We start from the raw sequence: 22,742 nt of genomic DNA, 5'->3' as shown, positions 1-22,742 counted from the left end.
TGGGTAACGGTCATGGGCCGTAATGTTATTTAAACGGCGGAAATCGCCGCACGGCCGCCAAGAACCATCCGCCTTGGGCACCATGTGGAGCGGTGAAGCCCACGGGCTGTTGGACCGCCTAACGATCCCCAAACGCTCCATGGTAGCAAACTCCTCCTTCGCGGTGGCTAACTTCACGGTGTCGAGGCGACGCGAACGTGCGAAAACGGGCGCACCCGCAGTGGGAATGAAATGTTCCACGCCGTGTTTAGTAACCGCGGCAGAAAATGCGGGCATTGTCAGCGAAGGAAATTCCGCCAGTAAGCGCTGGAAGACATCCTTTGACGCCGCGAAATTAGCGTGTGTTAACGGCCCGGGTCCCCCTGACTGACAAGGAAAAGACGCAAAAGACACAGCATCAATGAGCCTGCGATTAGCTACATCCACTAACAACCCATTAGTGCACAGAAAATCTGCTCCGATAATAGGAACCGTAATGGAGGCTACAACAAAATCACACAGAAATTTGCGTCCATTGAAACACACAGTCACAGACTTGGTACCAAACGTCTCTATAGCCGAGCCGTTAGCCGCTGTCAGACGCGGACCACTGCCACGGGCCGAGAGGTCCGTAGCTGCAGGAAGGAGAAGGCTCTTCTGTGAGCCGGAGTCCACCAGAAACTGATTACCTGATATGGAGTCATGAACGAACAGCAGCTCCTCTTGATCACCAGCGCCCACGGCTGCTACCGAGCGCCGGCTCTTCCGTTTCCCGGTGCCTGGAACGCGCACGGAGGAACGCAGCGGCGCGCCTTGCTGCCGAAGCGCTGATGGAAGAAACACAGCTGGCCGCGCTGTGTGCGGGTGGAGACTGCAGCCGTCACTGCCGGAACCTCGTTCTCCAACGTCGACTGGGAGGACTCCACGGCCACACTCTGCACGGAGACGTTCCTCGAAGTCAGCAGGATCCGGTCCGCCTCCTCAGCTAATCCACGGAAGTCGCCGGCCGCCAAGCAAGAAGAGTTGGCGAGGGCTGCGCGCACCTGCAGCGGGAGCTGGCGCAGAAAGATGTGCGGGAACAGGAAACCCTCATCCTCGGAGCCCAGCAACGACAGCATCTCGTCCATCAGGTCCACTGCCGAACCATCACCCAAAGCGACAGTAGCTTGTCTGCTCTCTCCGCGGCTGACAAGCTGTAGCGCCGGAGGAGAAGCTGCTTGATGGCGGTGTACTTTCCCCGCAGCGGCGGGGCTCGCAGGAGCTGCATCACGCGCCGGGTGGATTGCTGGTCCAAAGCCGCGACCACCAAAAAATATCTGGAGTCGTCTGCCGTTACTCCTCGCAGATGGAAGAGAGCCTCGATGTGCTGAAACCACGGTGCGGGGTCGTTCTGCCAAAACTCCGGCAGTTTAACGTGCCCCGCGGAGCTGGTCGCTCGCGGAAGCTGCTGCGCCATGGTCGTTGTGGAAACACGGTCCACGGGAGCCGGGGAAGAAAACACGTCTTCTCCCGATGAGGAAGGGACACAATCCTCCTCTACCTCGAACATGTCCAAAAAACGGGGTCACCAATGTGGCAGGACAAGGAAAGGCAGAGACGCAGGTACTGCTTACTGTTGTTTATTAAGTAGACAGGAAGAACTAGCACATGTTCCCCATACGGGAAGTATATATAGCTTCAGCCTTTACATTTCCCATCAACCCACTGGGTGAGAGGACACACCCATGAGTGCACGCCACAATATAATGATATGGCCATAGAGAGGAAGCCCAGTCGCAGCAGGTGGAATTACTGTACGTGTGCCCTGCTGGTTCCAAACATAAGTCTGCTCCACAGAGTAAGAAAGGAGTTCCCTTCTAGTACAGTGGAAACCACTTAGTGATCATGGAAATAGTTATCATCAGCTGATACGGATCAAAAAGCTTGGGACAGATTCGTTCCTACAAAAATACCGCTTACAGAGTTGGTTTTGGGTTGCGCCCCACCTTCTCCTCCGGCTCTCCATACATTGACTAAGTTTTAAAATTATGATGTTTTAACCCAGTCTGAGTTCACACATGTGTCTGATGACACTGTTTGAGTGTGTGCGTGCGTGTGACGGTGCGAGAGAAAAATATCGATCAATATGTGATGATCAGTGTTGATATTTTGACGTATTTTGACTGTAAAAACTCAGAGATGCCAGCTAAGAGAGAGAAAGAGAGAGAGAGAGCTAGTGTGGAGTCACTGTCAGTGTGTGTGTGAGCAAGGTTACCTTTGCCTTAAGTTCCACGATTATCATACAGAAGCTACGCAATTTTGTTTATAGTAATCAACCACTCATACTGATAACTTTGGCCCTGGACGAACGTGATCACTATAAGGGGTTTCCACTGTATTTGATCAACCATCAAAATAAACCATACATTAAATCTTCGGAGGCAAAGACTTTCAGCAGAGCTTATATGTTTCTTATTCTGGTTCAGTTTGTTCTGGACAGACATCATCTCTTTTGGTTGGGTTAATTTTTGGTTCGTCGGTCCAGCTTGTGGTCCGAGGCACCTTTCTCATCTGTTATTTATGTTCAGACTCATCTGAGTAAAAGTTCAATCGAGACTGAAAGCTACAAGACTCTGCAGCGGAGTTTCTACGTCGTGTCCTGCCTCCTGAGTGCTCTGCCCAGGCACCAGCCCACGCCTGAATGTGTCCCTGTCGATGTGAACGCGTCTGACCTGGAAAATCTTTTGTTGCGTCCTTCATATGTGAGAGGCAATCTTTTGACTTCATCTTTCTGAAACATCTGAAAATGGGAAGTGATCTGCCGACAGAACAAGACAAACTGGAATGTAATATAATGTAATCTCCAACATAAAAACTGCTCGACAACACAAAAATACAATATCTTCAATCACAACAACAAAATCATTTGTTGCTGTGATTGAAGACATTTATCTCACTTATCGATTTCATTCTACAGTGAACACGCTGTCTCTCATCTCCGCCACCTCCTGTCTCTCATTTTCTCTTAATCTCCTCCTCCAGTCTTGTGTCTCTTCCCTAACAGGATGCTGAGGAGCTGTCGAGGTGCTTTTGTGTTGATGCTCATTGATCTGTAAAGGACAGTTTTTTTTAGATTGAATCAGGAATGAATGAAACGGAGCCTTTAGGTTGTAGATTTGAAAAGAAAACATTATTTCTACTTTCCCTGCTGGACAGTGGAAAGGATGGAATGACTCATTGCAGCAGGAGCAGTGAACAATTTCTTCCATCCTTCGGGCTGCAGGCGGCAGAGGAACTCATATCACGTATTTTTCCTGAAGTTAGATTAAATTTTGAATTGCCAAACTACCAGGCTGTCATTTTCCAAACCATCCCTCAGGTTCTCTGTATTAACATAAAATCAATCACTTCAATCTGAACTCATTTCTTCTTTGTTGATTCCGATTATTAAAATGTCCGTGTGATTCGTCATTAACCTCTTTTTCAGAGGATGTGAAGACAATCTCTCAAGATTAATTATAACTCTACGTTACTGCAGTCATTTATAAAGTCAACAGGGCAGGGCATTTTTTTTCCATTTCCAATCCATACTGCTAATTAAGATCAGGAAAAAAACTGCTTCCACTCTCTGAAATATCAAAACACCGAAGCCTAAGGCGAGATGATTTCATGCAGTTTACCGAACAACGCATCGGGGAGATGTCTTTAAATCTCTCTCCAGTACGTGCTGATTGCCTGTTGGGTGATCAATCTCACATGGGTGAGGAATTCCATGGTGGGGTTGCATTTGCAAAAGAAACTTTCAGGCAGTAATCCAGGTAAAAAAAAACAGAGCAGAGGCAGCTGATAAAAGTGAATAATTTAAATAGCACACAGGTATCACACAGCATTTCTGTTTTTCATGAATAATCAGTTGGTGCTTAGCAGATGTTAACCTGACAGGACTGATGCATGTTAATAAGTGACCTTTTGCTCTATCTCTCTCAGGCACACACATACTCACTTTCACAGCTTTTTATGAGAATTCACACATGGGAGTAATATTAAGTACTTAATCTAAGTACGTCACTCACCTGCCACATGACATCTACAGAAGGATGTCCTGCATGTTGAATAATGATTTGTGATTAATACTTTTTTATTGTTACTAATTATAATGACAATGATGGCAGCGAGAAGGTTCTTGGTTCAGATCTTGATCCCCATTTAGAATCAATTGGTTAATCTCTTAGCACTACGGTCTGGACATTATTCAGACAAATCAGGTGAGGGTAAGCTTCTGGGGGGAGCATCAGCCCTCAGCACCGACAGCTCCTGAAACGCATTGTCTTTCCAAGATAAAGTGTTCTTTGGTTTTTCAACACCTTCTTCGACATCTCCTTTTCCATCCTGCAATATTTTTATTATGTTTGGTATTATTTTCAGTTTAAAATTGCCCATACTATGAATGTGAGAGAGCTGTTTGTCTCTCTCTACATGCTGGAGTATGCTGACGACCTGACCAAGGTGTACCCCGCCTCGTATCCGCTGGGATTGGCTTCAGCCCACACCCTCAAAGAATAAACTGTAAAGACAAGGTATAGATGATTTTGATGATATTTGAGCAAGATAGTGTAAAAAAGAAGAAAATGCAATATGATCCTTGACCAAAATGAAATGTCCATGTTTGCTAATGCTGCTGCTGCTCACTGCACATCTCTGACCAACCTTCACTGATGAATATTTAAACATTTCAATCTATCTATCTATATATATATATATATATATGTTTCTTTTTTATTATTTATTCATCTATTTATATGATATAAGGGACCAGCTGTAAACTTTGCTCTGTTTTCCAGCATCAAGGCAGGGATCCCATTTCATTCTTAAAAACACTATCCTCTACCAATAAACATTACTGACACCTGACACTGAAACATCCACCTTCAAGTCACCCATTGCGGCAGAGAGGATGCCACACCGAGCTGGGCTGTCAGGTTTCTTGTTTAGTACACCCATTGTAGCAGTGTAGGCCATGGCTGCTATGACCATGACAGCCTAATGGCTTGTCCTTTCAGTGCAATCCATTATTTCTGACACTGTACACCACATATAAGCTTGCTGAGTCTCCTTGGGGTTAGAGATTACAAGACCACAACAGCTGATGTGTCTGTCGAGTGTCTTAGAAGTTGCACGAGGCAGTTTCACATATATATTCACATGTATAACATCCACTAACCAGAAGGTTCATGGTTTGTCGCTGGCACATGCCGGAGTGTCCTTGGGCAAGACAATCGACCCCTGACGGCTGAATTGGCAGTGTATGAGTAGGAAAAGCGCAGTTGTCAATTTACAGCATATATTAAGGAAAAAGGACATGTAGTGTAATGATGATTCATTTTCATGTATTCTTGTGAATAGATGAGGGTTTCTGCTTGTAGCTTGAACTGGTTCACCATTTCACTGTGGCACATGTAGGACCACATTAGAACATTAACAGATAGTTGCTGAAGAATATCAGGTAAGATCATGAGACTACGTCATAGCAATCAGTGTCAGATGTCTGCTATTCACCTAAGAAGGTCAAAACAAGACTTAAATCAGTTCTAATGAAATGGCTGATTAGTTTTTTTCCACATTAGAGCAATTAGGGAACATTTGACTTGACGTATAATTTATCAGCTCATATGCAGAGCATGAGTGAATTCGCACCACTAAGTCAATTGGAGAGAGAAAAATCTGATAAATGAGAAATTACAAGGAGAAATAGTAGCATTGCAGTGGGATAGAGTTCTGGGTGGCTGAAGAAGTTACGATGATGTGACACGATGACACATTCTGAGGTTAGATGTTTAGACCACCAGATTTCATGGCAAACCTTCAAGTAGTTAAGGTATATTTTTAAAAGTTATTTTTAAATGTTCACCCAGCAGAAGAAAAGTAAAATTATCAACAGATCAGAAAGCGACAAAAGGTACTCTCGTATTTGTAGAAATATTTCATTCTGGACAAAAGCTTTGCTGTGAGCGTGTCTAAGAATAAAAAGGCATGAACATTACGCTGGCAGCAACAGGAAATCCCATCAGGATGCTGCATGGAGTTTACAAAAACAAAGAGGGGAGAAATGTTTTTACGCTACAGGATCGGCACATCCCCTGTGCTTTCGTAAACAAACCCAGGATGAGCCAAATGCCTACTGATGCTCACAGGATCAGACGCCTCTCAGTCCATTTCCATTCAGATCCATCGAATCCAAGATTTTGTGTGTGAAAAGAAACAGAAAACAGTCTTTTCATTCAAAGAATCCTTTGTGGAATAGATCAATGATTGTGGAATTGATTGTTGATATTAAATAGGCACTGTACGCATGATTGAACCCATCTAGCAGTCACTAGAACATGTGCCAGAGACCACTGATCTCGAATTGCTGCATGATAAATATGCAGTACACTAATGCTGAGAGTCAACAGTTTCTGTGACAGCTGCCATTTCAGACACATGTTGCTCAGGGGACATTTGATCAAGTCATGAGCGAGGGAGAGAAGAGGTTGGGACTGGCCGAGCGGAAAGTCAAATCATAAATATGAACAGGATGTCAGATGGAGGCTGCATACATAATGCATTTGTACTTTTTCTCCCATTCTCTTGTCAGAGGCCACCTTGTGTTCAGTGAAGTTGTATTTATTTCAGAAAGGATCACAGTTTAGATTGAAAAAAGCCTTCTGCTCTGCTTTCTTCACATCTACATATCTGATATAACTGATGCTATAGTAGCAACTAACCTTTTTAGCAGCTGCCATTAACAAACAGTCACTAGTCGCAGTTGTCACCACAGATATGCCTGTAGCTGCCAATGGTTCCTCCCTCGTTAGAAGCTGATTGGTCTAAACAACTACAGTTTGGCCACAAGCAAATAGTTTTGGCTGGATGGATTCTCACTTGGGAGAAATCCAGCTTCCCACTATGGGGTGCCGTTTGTCAAGCAGCTCATGCTGAAAATAACAGCAACATTTTGTCACATTTAGCTTCAAACCATGTTTAAAAAACTGGTGTGAATTTTTGAGAGTCACTTTTTTGCACATTTACAACAATATTTGTCAACTTGGAGATATTTTAAATATTTAAATCCAAATGTTAAATGTAACACTTAAATGTTAAATGTTAAATCTAAATGTTAAATCTAAATCTAAATGTTAAATCTAAATCTAAATGTTAAATTTAAATCTAAATGTTAAATATAAATATAAATGTTAAATTTAAATTTAAATATAAATGTTAAATATAAATGTTAAATTTAAATCTAATTGTTAAATTTATATCTAATTGTTAAATCTGAATCTAAATATAAATGTTAAATCTAAATGTTAAATATAAATATAAATGTTAAATCTAAATTTAAATCTAAATGTTTAATCTAAATGTTAAATTTAAATGTAAATGTTAAATTTAAATTTAAATGTTAAATCTAAATGTAAATATAAATGTTAAATCTAAATGTTTCGGGTGAAACTAAATATTTAGCTAATATGCAAATTCAAATGCCGGTTACAGGAAGTAGTAACAAAATAAAAGCTCGAGGAAGTCTTAGCGATGTCCTGTGTGTGTCTGTGTCTGCTTCCTCCTCACGTCCCTCTGTCCCCCGCTCACTTTACACTTTAACAATAAACACCAGCGCTGATCACAAGTTATTAGGACACCTACAGGACTGATGTTATGAGCTCATACTATCTCATAATAATGAGATACTGACTGCAGGGTCTGTCATGGGAGACTGTGTGTGTGTGTGTGTGTGTGGGCTGTGTGCGTGTGTGTGTGCGTGGGCTGTGTGCGTGTGTGTGTGTGTGTGTGTGTTGGGGGGGTGTATGCTTGTCTCTGTTCCTCTTCACTAAAACTGATAATCACATGTATTTTTTAGTTATTAAACGATGATGACCGATCATGACTTCGGATCGCTCCGTCACTTTAACGCTGACGGTCCTGACTGTGCGCGTCACGTTCTGCTTGTGTTGTGTGGAGCGGGGACTACGTGCACACGGTGTTTAAACATGTGTTTCATGAGATCAAACAAACACAAAGTAAACATCAGCGAGCGCGGGACAGAGGGAAGTGAGGCGGAAGCAGACACAGACACACACAGGACAACCGGACTTTTAATGAGCGTCTGTTCTGGTTATAATGATTCAGCGGCAGCACATCGCTAAGACAATGAACGCAGCAGAAAACATGGATCGATCCTGTTATGTCTCTGTATCGATGCACAGTCGCCCACTTCCGCGAGTAGGGAGGCTGTCCCCGCAGCCGCTCAGCCCTGCTCTGTGGCGCCCCGCCCACAACCCGTATCTCATAATAATGACTTAATATGTCATTATTATGAGATACCCGGATGTACATTGTCCTAAACTTTCTCGGGATCTCGCAAAAGTCATTTTGCTGTCCTCATTTCCCCCCGTGTCCCCTGGGGGGCTCCGTAATAAACACACTCTGACTTCCTCGAGCTTTTATTTTGTTACTACTTCCTGTAACCGGCATTTGAATTTGCATATTAGCTAAATATTTAGTTTCACCCGAAACATTTAGATTTAACATTTATATTTATATTTAGATTTAACATTTAGATTTAAATTTAACATTTACATTTAAATTTAACATTTAGATTAAACATTTAGATTTAAATTTAGATTTAACATTTATATTTATATTTAACATTTAGATTTAACATTTATATTTAGATTCAGATTTAACAATTAGATTTAAATTTAACAATTAGATTTAAATTTAACATTTATATTTAACATTTATATTTAAATTTAACATTTATATTTATATTTAACATTTAGATTTAAATTTAACATTTAGATTTAGATTTAACATTTAGATTTAGATTTAGCATTTAGATTTAACATTTAACATTTAAGTGTTACATTTAACATTTGGATTTAAATATTTAAAATATCTCCAAGTTGACAAATATTGTTGTAAATGTGCAAAAAAGTGACTCTCAAAAATTCACACCAGTTTTTTAAACATGGTTTGAAGCTAAATGTGACAAAATGTTGCTGCTATTTTCAGCGTGAGCTGCTTGACAAACGGCACCCCATATCCCACAAGGTCACTAATCTGTCATGCCTAATAAATCAGGCTGGGTATCAAGGGCCCTCCAACATCACAATCATGACTTTCAAAAATACAAGCTTCGACATAACATGATATTCAAAGCTTGATGTCTAACAGTGATCATATATGTGGCGATGTTTGCGAGCTAGTTCATGCGGCCAACTGGACCTGCACTGTTCCGATCACGTGATGTGAGTCACTCTGCACAGTCCTTTTTATTACACACCCTCCCAATCTGGCGATTTATTCAAGCTGCAAAAAATGTCCCATCACTCCCGTTGTTTGTTTGTAATAATATCCAGGGGGAGTGATGAAGCTGGAGCTCAGAGGCCAAACACTAACCCTGCTGCAATAAACACTTCAAGGTGAGTTATTTGACTGAAATGGCTTTACTGTATAATGTATAAACAAGCAAAGTAAATTTGATGTTTCGGGTAAAGTAGAAGAAAGCGCATTGCTATATCCAGGCATTGAAAACATTGCAATGTGCAGGAAGCATCATATTTAGTGCCCTCAACCCCAACATACAGCCAGGTCATGAATAAAGTCAGGAGTCAGTGCTATCCTTTGGATGAAGTAAAGAATCAAGCTAGTGGCTGGTATATACAGTAAATCAACCAGCTGGCATTTTCTCTGCGCCGCTGCTGTCGGTGTCGGTGATGATTTGTGACAGGTGGTCTGAGATGACCCCATTTTCGAGGCGACTGACCACAAATACACACACACGTTCACATCTGCCCATGTCTGAAAAGCATTGCCCTTCATCTAACAAGTTGCACACTCTGACAATATCTTTATAATGCCAAGACATCAGGAAATAAATAATCTATATATAATATGCAAAGCATAAGCGACAAGTGTTTAGATGGGTGTACCAAGTGGGTGATAAGCTTTCAGTAACTATCATCGGCTCAAACTGAGAATTACTGTCATTAAAATCTATTGCCGAAGCCGAAAATATATTTTCCTTTTAATCTATGAAAATTGTCATTAGCTTACTTTATCTTAAAGTCCCTTCAAGGAGTTTTTGATTGGTCTTTTTTTAATATCGCTGCCTCTTTATGACCTACAACAGCAAATGAAACACTCAGGGAGAACATTCTATTTTTCTATAAACTATTCTCAATGACTGGTCGGGACGGATTACTCACAAAGTCGGAGCAACAATTTAAGCCAGTCTGGCTTAAATAGCCTATTGGAGGGAGAGGAAACACTACCGCTTTTGTCCACAGAGGCGCCAAAATCGACAAAAATCTAAACATCCTTGTAGAACATTCAATGAAGTTATTGGTGTTGATAATTAAAGTTGAACCAAGTAATATTTGAGTCAAATGAATTCAGCGTGTACAAACCCACAGAGGTCTGTCTGACCTGCAGGGAAAATGCAGAGGCTTGTAGAAGTCAGGCCTAATGAAATGTAAAAGTGGCTGAGTAACAGGACTAAAAGCCAATGTCAGAAATACTTACTTCAACTGTCTGCAACTTAAAACAAGACATGAAAAATGCAAACCATCTCCTGGCACTGTTGTAGAAAATATAGAGGATATAGAAATGTTAGTTTGGCTCACTTGCCTGCACAAACTGTAACTGCAACCAATTGATACATTCATGAGCGCTTTCACATCCCTTTTGTTCAGTTGGGACCTTCTGACTTTTTAGCCTCTTCATTTCTAATGTCAATTAGGCCATGGCAGTGAGGTGAATCAAGGAGACAGTGTGGAAACCTGAGCAGGTAATCAGGGGATCCTGAGAAAAACCAGGGCTACAGCACAAGCAGGCAGCGATAAGAACATGATCCAACAAACTGGACAGGGTGTGGACGAAGCATGCCATAAAGTAAGGCTGAATCTCTGGAGAGGGGAGGTGGCGATCGGACCTGAGCTTGTATACTGCAGCAGTTATGTAGATGATTGCAAGATAAGGGACAACTGCAGGTAGTGATTGACAGGGAGAGGCGGGAACTGGAGGTCACGGCCGAACGAGTGGCACACCCTGTCAGGGGAAGAAGTGGGGTCTACAGCAGCTAGCAGCAGGGTTGATACCACATGAGTCTGTTCACAAAGTCAGCTCACTTCTCCTGGAACAATTGAATTAGCTTTTTCTATTAGTCCAAACCCACTGCAATGCAACTGAGCGGCTGGAGGGAATGTGAGGAGGTTATGGCTGATCATGCCCACGTATTTCGGTCTTTCCGAAGGTCTACTTACAATAATAGTGCATTAGATCATTTTCAACATAGAGAGAACTTTAATTCCCACAGGTTCCAGGATGTGAGAGGTCACTAGCGTTGCAATGGTGTAGTGTTGTTTGGAGAAGTTGTTTTACTTTTAATTAGTTTAAGTCACTTGTTATGAACAGTGACATGAAAGACAACTTTTGCATTTATTTCTTATGCAGATTTTGCATCAATAATCATCAACGTTCCGGGTGATGCGGCGACTTGATGACCTTTTGAGTCAACTCAGTCATCTATGGGCCAAACGTTTCTTTGTACACTGTTACTTGGAACAGCGTACAACCACCATTATAAAATTAACATGATTTGACCTGAGGCCGTTTGCAAATATCGCTGTATAAATATTACAGCTTGCCAATAGTAATATATAAATAACATTTTATTAGCATAATTTACACTGTTCTGCCATTAAAAAGTGCTCAATGTGGTTGATTTCTTCACTTTGAATTGTTGTTACAGAGGTATAATCTCTGTCACCATCAGCGTCTTCTCTGACAGGGGCAGCACCGAGGAGGCAGAGCGTAATGACACGTCTGATGCAATTTTTGCTTGCGTCTACCCTGCCCTACACCACTGTTGTGAGGTAATCCAGAATAAATGCAGGACCAAGGACCCGTAGCCCCAAAATATAACCCAAAAATTTTGTAGATTTTCCATATATGGGGGAAAAAACAACAGATTTACTCAAATTAAATTAGATTTGCACCTTTTCAGTTGTTGCGAAATGCCTCTCTTTGATTATTTGTGACGTCGATATTGTGGTTTCACCCGAACATATATCGTTGTAAATCAACCGATATCACCACGAGTAGTTAGAAGCTACTACATTTGCCAGGTTTGATCCTGCTGGTCCTCCTTCAGATGGTCACTCCACTTAATGTCACTTTCCTTAGACCTCGAGGGCTTTTGACGACTCTGCCGCAATCACTCGTAAGATAAAATAAGAGAAATTGGATATTTTACATCCACCAAGGAGGTCATGTGCTCGCCTCAATTGTCTGTTAGTTTGCTACTTTGGGCAAAAACCACTGATTGTAATGAAACTTGGTTGAAGGATTCGGATCCAGAATGTTTTTTTGCCTCTTTCTTTTGTATAAAAATGTTCATTGATCTCTAATCGAATAATTCATGGATCTTGGTGAAAAAAATATCAGGCATGTTTACTTGGCTGACATTTATGATTTTTGTGCAGATCCAAATCCACATATGGATGAATAAGTGCATTTAAATGTGGTTTCATTAGCAGACAGTTGGGACCTTCTAGTTTCGTTTTCATTCACTTTACATTTGCCTCATTCACTCCAATACATCGAGAGCGACCTCGGGACTGTGGACAGGAAGTGGAAAGGATTTGCTTTTATTTTGAAATGCCTCTCCGGACATAAATAGTGCGGCTGCACATTGTTTGCACCACACGTGTCCGGTAGTCAAGCGACGTAACGTTTCCTATGATCTGACCTCTGGAGTCTGTGTGTAGCTGCAGGTGAGTACAGATCAAAACATCCCTCATAACCAAACATGCTTTAGTCTGTGGATTCAGAAAGATGCTCCGCTGTAGCATGTTTCATGTACAGACATGCACCGGCTGTCACATGCATGTGCACTGTGTGTGTGGCTCATGATCTTTCCCCTGCTTTACCCTCCTGTGTTATTACCTCGAGTCACACTATAGTGCTCGAACCGGGGACACGTTGCAATTTGACCCGAGCCACCTGGTGTAAACCCAGCAGGAAAACAACCCGAGCACATTCACAAGTGTTGGAGTCGTTATTTCTGAAAGGAGCTCAGAACCTTTTCAGGATGATGATGTTGCAACCGAGTTTAGTTTTCAGATTTAATAGCGAGAATAAACTGAGGAAAAGTTGCTATTACATCATGTTTCTAGAGTTCAAGATGTCATCTTTTGTTTACTGTTAGGACACGAGAACAGCAACACACACAAAGCAAAAGGATTTGGTTTAAACAACAACATTTAATTCAGTTTTTAATGATACAAGTCTCAGATTTGCAGATTTGTATTATTTTGTATATAATCTAGTCATTATCTGTGATATCTGTGATAAATGATTAGTATCTGTGTTAAATGACTTAAAAGTAATGGAGTATTTAAATTGTTGCTCATTAGTACACAGTTTATCTAAAAAGTTTAATAGGAGAGGGAATTCACAGATGGAACAATTAACATACATTTATTATCACAATCACTCAACAACAGCAATAATAGTAAACTGCAAAAAAAAACAATAATGGCACAATGAAAAAAAAAACTTAAATTGGTAACATGCCAGACAGTTTGTTTAAAAACAAAAATTGCAAAAAAACCTTGTTTTTCTCATGGCACTTTTCCATTTAGCAGAATGTCAGGGCAACATTACAAGCCTAGCCTCAGTGAGCCTCAGGCGTCTGAGCTGGTGCAGAGAGTCTTCAGCCTGACGCCATCAGAGGTTCGCCCTCTGCCCAGCTACGATGACCAAAACTTCTATGTGGCCACGGTGGAGAGCGGCGAGTACGTCTTGAAGATAATGAACTCGGAGGACAGCAAGAACCCCAACATGATTGAGGTGCAGACGTACGCCATGTCCTTCCTGCAGCAGAACGGGCTTCCTGCCCAAACAGCCCTGCCCACCGCCTCTGGAAAGCTCATGAGTCTGGAAGAAATAGGTACGAGTTCAGCCACGCTTCTCTGCCCTGAGTAATGATGTAATCTAGCACGTTAGAGACATGTTAGAGATAGTTGTCATATGTTTAAAAATCACATCCTTGTTCTGTAGTGTGTTAAATCATCTGCTCCAGCACAATTTCTCACAACAGTCTCAGTCACTATTTTCATTTCATTTATACATTTAATTCATTCTATCATCCACCTCACAATACATCATACATAGCCACAAGAATTATCTAAAGTAAAACCAAAGACTTCTGTTAACTTTGGTACTTTGGTAATTTCCCCTAAAGACAACTAAAGGACGATTATTTTATCCTTTTTTAACTTATCTTATCCCTTGAGCAAACTTAAAACTGAGGCTACAATGAGGATTACAGGATGGCAATTATGAAATTAGAATTATGTGAGAATAATTATTACATGAAGAGATCAAATATATTATTCAATGTATAGATATGTGCTGATTTCTCTGACGGTCTAGAAGGCTCTTAAAAGTTCCTCAGTAATGGGAACAGATCTATAGGATACTTAATAAATAAATAAATAAATATATATATATATATTTTATATTATCCATCATCAGTGTATATTTCTATGGGCATGTGTGGACATGCTGACTATGTGAGACGGTTGCTGGTTCACAGAGCACATAAAGATAAGTGATGGGCTACTCAACCACCGGAGAAGGTACTCTGACATTTCCTGCCTCTTGGCGAGCAAATACCTTTCCCTCTATTATTTACACTACAGGAATGATAGATGTTCCTTTGATCAAGGCTGCAGCACACACGCTTTAGTGCAGAGACTTTAAGAGAGAGGGAAATGATTGTAATGCTAATCTAATGTGTTTGTTTTGACCTTCGGCAGACTCTGGCAACGGCTGTCAGAAGTGCCTGGTGCGGCTGTTGACTTATCTGCCTGGCACCACAGTTTCCAAGCTTCATTTAACGCCACAGTTATTGTATGAAATCGGCAGCACAGCAGCCAAAATGGACAAAATCCTGAAAGAGGTATGCTATTCACTTTGATTTTAAAATGTCCAATGTTATGTAGACGTCAAATACTGCAAGACAAAAACCCAATCATTGTTTTGTGAATAGTTCACACGTGATGAACGTTCAAACCAAATCATTATGCCACTTCACTTTCCCCAATGCCATCGTCTTGGTGTCTTCACTACTCATCAACCACGAAACGATAAAGCTCTCAACTGACAAATCTTAAATTATATTTTCCTGTCGTGTAGGTTTTTTTTCTCCTTCCTTCTAATTCTCAGCATTACTTCTGATGCCCCCCCCCCCCCCCCCCCCAGATGACACACCCTCACCTCAGCGTGCTGCAAAGGGAGGGGTTCAAGTGGAGTCTGTCAAATGTCCCTCTCCTGGAAGGATACCTCTATGTGTTGGATGGAGACCCTCTTCAGGAGGTTGTAAAGTCTGTCATTCAACAGTACAAGACCTCTGTGGCTGGAAAATACCCTGATTTCCGCAAGTGTGAGTTTGGTATTAACTCATTATACCCCCCACTTTGATCCCTGTCTGTCACTGAATATAGTAGTCAATAATATATTTCAATTCACCTAACAAATCTTTTTTTATTTCTCTTTTCCAAGGCAATAACCACGGCGACTTCAATGACCTCAATGTGCTCATGCAGCCTGATGAGACTGACTGCTACAGGATCTCTGGTATCCTTGACTTTGGGGACATGCACAGCGGCTACTACATCCATGAGTTAGCCATCGCTATCATGTACATGATGATAGAGCACCCTAACCCCATTGAGGTGGGTGGAGCTGTCCTTGCAGGCTGGGAGAGTGTCCTCCCCCTCAATGAAGCAGAGAAAGAGTGTCTCTATGTGCTGGTGTTGTGCCGCTTCTGCCAGTCTTTGCTGTTAGCTCGTTACGCCGTGACCTTGCAGCCAGAAAATGAAGAGTATTTGATGATTACATCCAGGAAGGGCGTCCGAATTCTCCGTGAACTCCTGGAGCTCGGAAAGGAGCAGGCCGAGAAGGCCTGGTTCCAAAGTGCTGCTCAGTTTGCTGACAAAAAATAAGGAATGTGTGAAGGAAGCCATTCACAAATTTCTACGCACAATAACTTGATTCCACTGGAGCGTTTGTGCAAGTGAATGAATTCTAAAAGCAAAAGTTAAAACAATAGATTAGAATAAGTGAGACAACTATAGACAAATATAGAACCGCTTTGTTTTCAACATAAGCCAAACTAGAATAATATTGCACATTGCACACACACATAAATATCAGTACCCTAAACATGCCTAATGTTTTTCATCATGATCCATGTATTATTTTCTGAGAAATTAATCCTTCAAATGTAGAGGAAAACACAGCCTAAAAAGAAATTCTGAAGTGTGTCTGAGTTAGAGATGAGCAGATTAACAAAAACTGCAATAGGAAGTATTGATACTGTATGTTAACAATGGATTATATACTGTAAAAGTAGCCAGCAACCGAACCAGCAGAGGGTGAGTACTAAAAGGTACAGTGTGTAGAATGTAGTGACGTCTAGTGGCGAAGTTGCATGTTGCAGCTAAATACCTCCGCTCACCCTCACCTTACAAACATGAAAGATAACCTGTGGAGGACCTGAAAAACAAGGAGGCCTCTGTCGAGAGGACCCGCGTCAGATGTAGACAAAAGGCCCATTCTAGTGTAAATAAAACAATTCATATAATTTAGATGAAACACACTAGTGAAAACCTCAGTAGTTTCGTATACTAAACATATGCCAATAGATCCCTTTCACCAAAATCTTGTACTGTTACCTTAAAGAAACATGTTCAGGAAGTGCCTAAGGTCTTCAGGGTTTATACATTTCTATGTACTTGGGTTTATACATTTCTATGTACTTGGGTTTATACATTTCTAGGTACTTGGGTTTATACATTTCTATGTATGTGCTTGTGTAACAGAATATTCCTCTGTATGGTAACGGGCTGCTTAAATGGACATTGGACTGTTTTTATTACCTGGGACTCAGCCAGAGGTCATGTAGGTGGGATATAGTCATTGTATGTTTATAAGTGAGTAAGGCCGTTTAGAATATTCTGTGGTAGTAAAAGTTTCTGTCCACATCCAGAAAGAAACAGGGTTTGATTCTCTATTTCTAGCCCAGATAATGTGATCTGTGTTTGATGAGGAGAATGTTCAGTCCACATCTTATGCCTTTAATTAGTAAAATAAACTACTGGATTCTGGAAGTGTACTGATGAGAGACATGTACGATATGTACTGTAAGATATGTCCTTTTAACCACAAAAACCAGTCAGTACATTGAGCATCCAGTAATCAGAATCAAACAGTCAACAGACACAACTCCTCTGCAATAAACTTTGTGCCTTCAGAACAAATTTGAATCTGGTTTACCAAAGACACATTTAATGCTCTGGAACTTTTACACTATTCCAATGATCTCTATAAACAAGAGCATTTCTTACAGTTTTTAATATGTTTAGTTATACTTAGATGTTATAACTTTACCTGTTTCTCATCATGAACTGAACTGGAAACTGAAAAGCTTGAGATTGTCAATTTCAATCTTTGATTCCGATCTGTGTATATATAAAGTAGTGTGCATAACGCCGTACAGATATTCTGAAGCGAATGTATCAATAATTGTTTGAAGTGAGATGGTTGATTGGATGTGAATATTGATGGAAACTCCTGTATAGAATCACTGGTGTTGAGTTTTTTGGACGATGTGCACTGAATGTTTTTCTTCACAATCCAAGAACGTTGTGACTTAATATGGACAGATTTCCTTTTGCTGTTTTCGCACTTGAATCGTTGAACTTTTTATAGCTCTAAGCTTCTGCAAATATTGAATGAAGTATACCACCAGCATTCAAAGTGAAGCGCTCCTAGACTTACTGTTTAAAATCTCACTGTGTAAACAGTTCTTTTTTAAATGCTATTAGCCTCTTCTCCGTGCTGTCAAACCACAGATTGTGTGTACCCATAAATCAGGTCAATATGGCTATTATTAAATTAATATTTACTGCTTCGAAAGTATATTTAAGCTATTAATCATTTCCACATGTGAATGATGCAGCAAATGAACAAAGAATGATGTAGTATTTTTCCAGTTGTGGCTTATTCTGGTAATGTGTTCATTGCTCATATAGTAGATCGGTGTCATGTGAATCATGAATCAGTCAGTTAACTACAAAACATTAAATATATAAGAACAGTAAATGAGCACAACCTGTCATAATCAGTTTTATACTTACTCATCTACAACCGTCTCATTCATAAATAACTGAAGTCCCTGCACTGAGAACAGTTCTGACCCTCATGTTCTTATCTTTATCTGTTGACCAGTTCATTCATTTGTACAACATTTAACCCTACATCATATAACCTGTTTGCAATTACTACACTTGTAAAACAAATGACTTGACCTTTGAACTTCTAAGCCCCCCTGGTATCAGGTGAAGAAGAAAAAAATGTGTTCCCTCAGTTTAGCTAAGGAAGTCCTTCTGCATGCAGAAGGAGGACGTTCCTATGGGCGTGGCTTTTCTGCTTAACAGTAAATATGCTTTTGCTGCAATTTTTACCTGAACCATTCTACAGAGGAGGACGAGCAGTGACTGCGACCGCTACTGACAGGTAATGTTAACCAAGTCCAGTTTATCAATTTTGTCACACAGCACAATATAGCATTAATAAACTGGACTTAGTTAACATTACTTGGCAGTAGCGTAACTAACCCTACAATCTGATGACAAAAACAAGGAACAATGATTGCAGCTATGTCTCAACAACCCAGCAAGTATGTGAAATGTTAACACCCCATTAAAACCTGTTCTGTAGCTGAGGACGTGTCAGTGACATTTGACAGTAACTAGGTAGTGTGGAGTGTTTCTGAATAACAACATGATGCAACTGCTTACATTAGGATCCCAGATTTCATTTTAGGTTTGGGAACCTAAAAGATGTCATCCGTGGTTGCACAAACTGCTCTAATCCAACATATCCCAATGACAACATCACACTAAGCCAATCCACACCACAACGATGGCTGTGTGTGCTCAGACAATACTTTTAGCAATCCAGCAAATCTCTTAACAAATACAGAAATCCCTCAAAGCTGCACGATGCCAATACGTTTTTGGAAAGTATAAAACAGAGAAACTGAACGTGTTCTCAGACGTTCAGAACAGGTCGTTTAGATACACACAGTGGCGGCTGGTGAAATTTTTTTTGGGGGGGGCGCACTTGGGCGGCGCGGTTTAAATAGCCCACCGCAATGAGAGAAAAAAAACTCCGGGGTGCTCCGGTCCTGTGCTCCGGTCCGGGACCCGGTCCGGACGTCCCCGGGGACGTGCTCCTCCGGGACCGTCCCCGGGGACGTCCCGGTCCCCGGGGAGGTGCTCCGGTGCTCCGGGAGGTGCTCCGGTCCCGGTCCCCGGACCGAGACCGGGTCGTCCCCGGGGACGTCCCGGTCTCCGGAGCACCGGAGGGAGGGGCACCTGGGGAGGTGCTCCGGTGCTCCGGTCGCCGGGACGTCCCCGGGGACGGTCCGGGTCCCCGGGGAGGTGCTCCGGTGCTCCGGGAGGTGCTCCGGTCGCCGGGACGGTCCCGGTCCCCGGGGAGGTGCTCCGGTGCTCCGGGAGGTGCTCCGGTCGCCGGGACGTCCCCGGGGACGGTCCCGGTCCCCGGGGAGGTGCTCCGGTGCTCCGGGAGGTGCTCCGGTCGCCGGGACGTCCCCGGGGACGGTCCCGGTCCCCGGGGAGGTGCTCCGGTGCTCCGGGAGGTGCTCCGGTCCCGGTCCCGGAGGAGCACGTCCCCATGCACGTTAACATGTGGTTAAAAATTTCAGCTGATTATTACTGATCGATAAAACTACACACACGACACAGTAAACAACAATGATTCTATCTGTCCACTGTCTGTCCTCTACCTGTCTCACTCAGTGCTCCGGGACCGGAGCTGCACCTCCGTGCAGATTAAAAGTATCTGCTAACTATGCAGCTCCTGTAGATCAGTGATAAGGTCTCTGATTGGACAGTCCTGTCAGCATGATGTATAAGAAACCCTTTCATTGGCTGTAGGCGCAAGTGAAGTGCGCCCATGGCTCGAACTGTCATCCGCCATTGAGAAGCTGTCCTTGCTCAAATGTTCCTGCCCCTTTTGTTGGCTTCCATAGACTTCCACTTGCCCGGCGCCCACAGGGAGGAGTGGCTTCTCTCTCAGTGATAATGAATGGAAAATATATTACCAAATATAATATATTAAGTGGTTTTTGACAGGGGCTTACGGTCTCCGGCACACATTTAACGCTTTAAAACAGTACATTTCTTATTAAATTATTTGATATATAATGTTTTTTGACATGTCATTTTTTTTTTTTTTTTTTTTCATCTCAAAATTGTAGGGTGGGCGGCGCCCCAGCGCCCTGTATGACGAACCGCCACTGGATACACATACATTTCAGATCTCTTTTCAAGTAGAATGTGTCCAATTAAAACATGTAATACAACTTTCTCACTTTTAAGATCTTGATATTTTAGAGCATATCTGTAGGATGGCTTCATCGAGAAGCTTCTGATATTCTGGATTCATATTTAATAGGATTCCTATGTAACGTTTACCCGTGCATTATTTTCTTTAAGACCGTGCTTTAAAATTGGTTTGATTAAAGTGTTTTTACTTTAAACTGACGTCTATCTATTCAATTATGGGTAAAATTAGATGTAACACTGCCCTCTGGTGGTTCTCAGACCCTCCCACATCCCATGGAGGTTGCATTGCCTTCACTTCAGAAGCAGATGCAGAACGATTTTAATTCAAATGTATATTATCAGGTCACGGTTGACATTGTCCCTGTGCTGTGTGTTAGGAGTTCAAGCAGCCACAGGCCACTTTGTTGCACAAGTTCCGTGTGGCCTCCCCATTATTTACCCCGGAGACCGATTTGTGACACTTTTCTATCCTCACCCAACAACCTTTCTCTCTTCAAGTGAAATGTTCTGGCAGTAAACAGCCGAGAGACATGCAAGAGACATGCTGCCTATAATGAAAACACTTTTAATGAGCCCTGGATATGCTGGTGCTTGTGCAAAATGTTCCGTAGCATGAAAAGTCCACAAAGGCATAACGTACAGCATGAAATCCCTGGATTGCATAGCAGCTACTCAAAGTTAGACACTTACAACATCCCGCTGCTAGAGCTCTGAGTTCACGACCTGAGGAATCTGCCAGTCGCGGGAGAGGCGTGCTGGAGTTTGCATCTCTGCTTTGGAAAACTTACTTCTGAGAGACTACAGGGAAGACTGCTCAAGGCTAACGACCTAAACCTGGAGAACCAGCTGATTGTCCCATCATCATCATCATCATCACGACCATCTGACATAAGACGCCTCACCAGAGAGCAGCAGCCATTGCATTAGAGAGATGAGTGTGTTCAGTAGACTAATGGGGTTGTTGATAAAGTACCCCCATCCCTAGAAGCCTTAAAGATAATTACATGTTTCAACCACCAAAACAACCGGTCAGACAACATTTGCTTCTGGGTGGGGCCGTTTTTATCTGGCTTATTTGGAAAGCTTAATCTCTCATAGAGTACTGCTACAGTCTCGCAACCCCTCACATCCTTAGGCAGAAGATGATGGGTAAGTGCTTGTTTTTTCTCTTCAATAATATTAAGCAGTGTCGCTGCTAAGTCTTGCCGAGAATGTGGATGTTTGCTGTGCTCCTGAAGTTCTGCACTCGGCTGCTGAGACGTTGGAACGGCCGCCCAACACGACACTTAGACCTCAAACGTGTGTAATATGTGTTTATATGTATGAATATAACCAATTAGAAAGAGTGTGGATCATACGCTTTGTACTATTTATTACAAACTGTAAAGGTGTGACTCATCTCTGGGAGTTATACTCTCGGATAGGATGGCCTGTTCAACTTTTTATACAGGGTCATTCTGCATGGGCCTGCTCCCTCGTTATCTGTGTGTCTGTGTCATGCAAAAATGCTTTGGGAATTCCTCTGTGCGTTTATTCTTTGTTCCTATTGTTTACACAGAAATTGGGGGAAATGCTTTTGCTTATTCTGCGCTTGCAACATTGAATTTATTGCAGAAGGACTTAAAGCTCAGTGAATTAATGTCACTCACCGCCTTCAAAACCAGTATGGAGGCAGATTCTATAAGATGTGGTGGTTTTTAACTTACCTGGTTGGGTGTTACATCTGTTATGGAAGTTTCCTGAAAAAGCTGGTGAAAGGAGAACTCGGGCAGCAGCTGATGTCTCATGTAGAAGGTTTTAGTGTAGACTTGATTCATCAAGTAGACCAGAAGCTGGAACAATATACAAACACTTACACAGTAACATGAGCAATTGTCACACCCAAGTCTGAAGATGTCTCCCACAGCTTCCCAGTATATCCTCCTCTACTTGCATCACCCATTCTAACCGCACATCCATGAACGGCTAGAATTGCTGTCACTCTCCATATTACATGCAGGTGTTCGCATCCTATTGGATAGTTAAGCCTAAGGTATACATTCCTAAAACATGTTGTGTCCTGACGTGTTGCTACTGGTTGAAATACCATAGAATCTGTGGAATTAGACAGGCACTATTATCCTGTACAGATATGATGTGTAATATATAGGGCTGGGCAACGATTAAAAGTTTTAATCGCGATTAATCGCATGATTTCCCTGATTAATCACGATTAATCGCATTTGTATACGCAAAATCCAATAATGAATTATAAAGTAGTGTATAGCGCAATTTTATTTTCAATGTTCTGCCATATGAACG

At 41.9% G+C, this 22,742-nt stretch overlaps 2 protein-coding genes across 3 annotated transcripts in view; both read left to right on the top strand.

Annotated features, from left to right (window-relative positions):
* The first annotated feature begins 12,711 nt into the window (after positions 1–12,711).
* hykk.2 (hydroxylysine kinase, tandem duplicate 2) lies at positions 12,712–18,213 on the top strand. Of its 2 annotated transcripts, none has more exons than XM_061078091.1 (5): positions 12,712–12,773; positions 13,647–13,951; positions 14,823–14,965; positions 15,268–15,448; positions 15,568–18,213. In XM_061078091.1, exons 2-5 carry the CDS (start codon positions 13,648–13,650, stop codon positions 16,008–16,010), a joined length of 1,071 nt encoding a protein of 356 aa, XP_060934074.1. In that variant the 5' UTR covers positions 12,712–12,773; position 13,647; the 3' UTR covers positions 16,011–18,213. The 2 variants fall into 2 exon arrangements, with proteins under 2 accessions (XP_060934074.1, XP_060934073.1); XM_061078090.1 differs by having other exon boundaries at positions 12,713–12,773; positions 13,644–13,951.
* Positions 18,214–21,583: 3,370 nt separating this feature from the next.
* Positions 21,584–22,742, top strand: part of LOC133010648 (hydroxylysine kinase-like) — a 66,515-nt gene continuing 65,356 nt past the window's right edge. Inside the window, exon 1 of the mRNA XM_061078245.1 lies at positions 21,584–21,590. Coding sequence (XP_060934228.1) covers positions 21,584–21,590 — 7 coding nt within the window. The remainder of the gene's footprint in view (positions 21,591–22,742) is intronic.

Source organism: Limanda limanda, chromosome 9 (genome assembly GCF_963576545.1).
Source record: "Limanda limanda chromosome 9, fLimLim1.1, whole genome shotgun sequence".
NCBI classification, from domain to species: Eukaryota; Metazoa; Chordata; class Actinopteri; order Pleuronectiformes; family Pleuronectidae; genus Limanda; species Limanda limanda.
The sequence above is the reverse complement of the archived record's forward strand: the minus strand, read 5'-3'. Positions and strand labels throughout refer to the sequence as shown.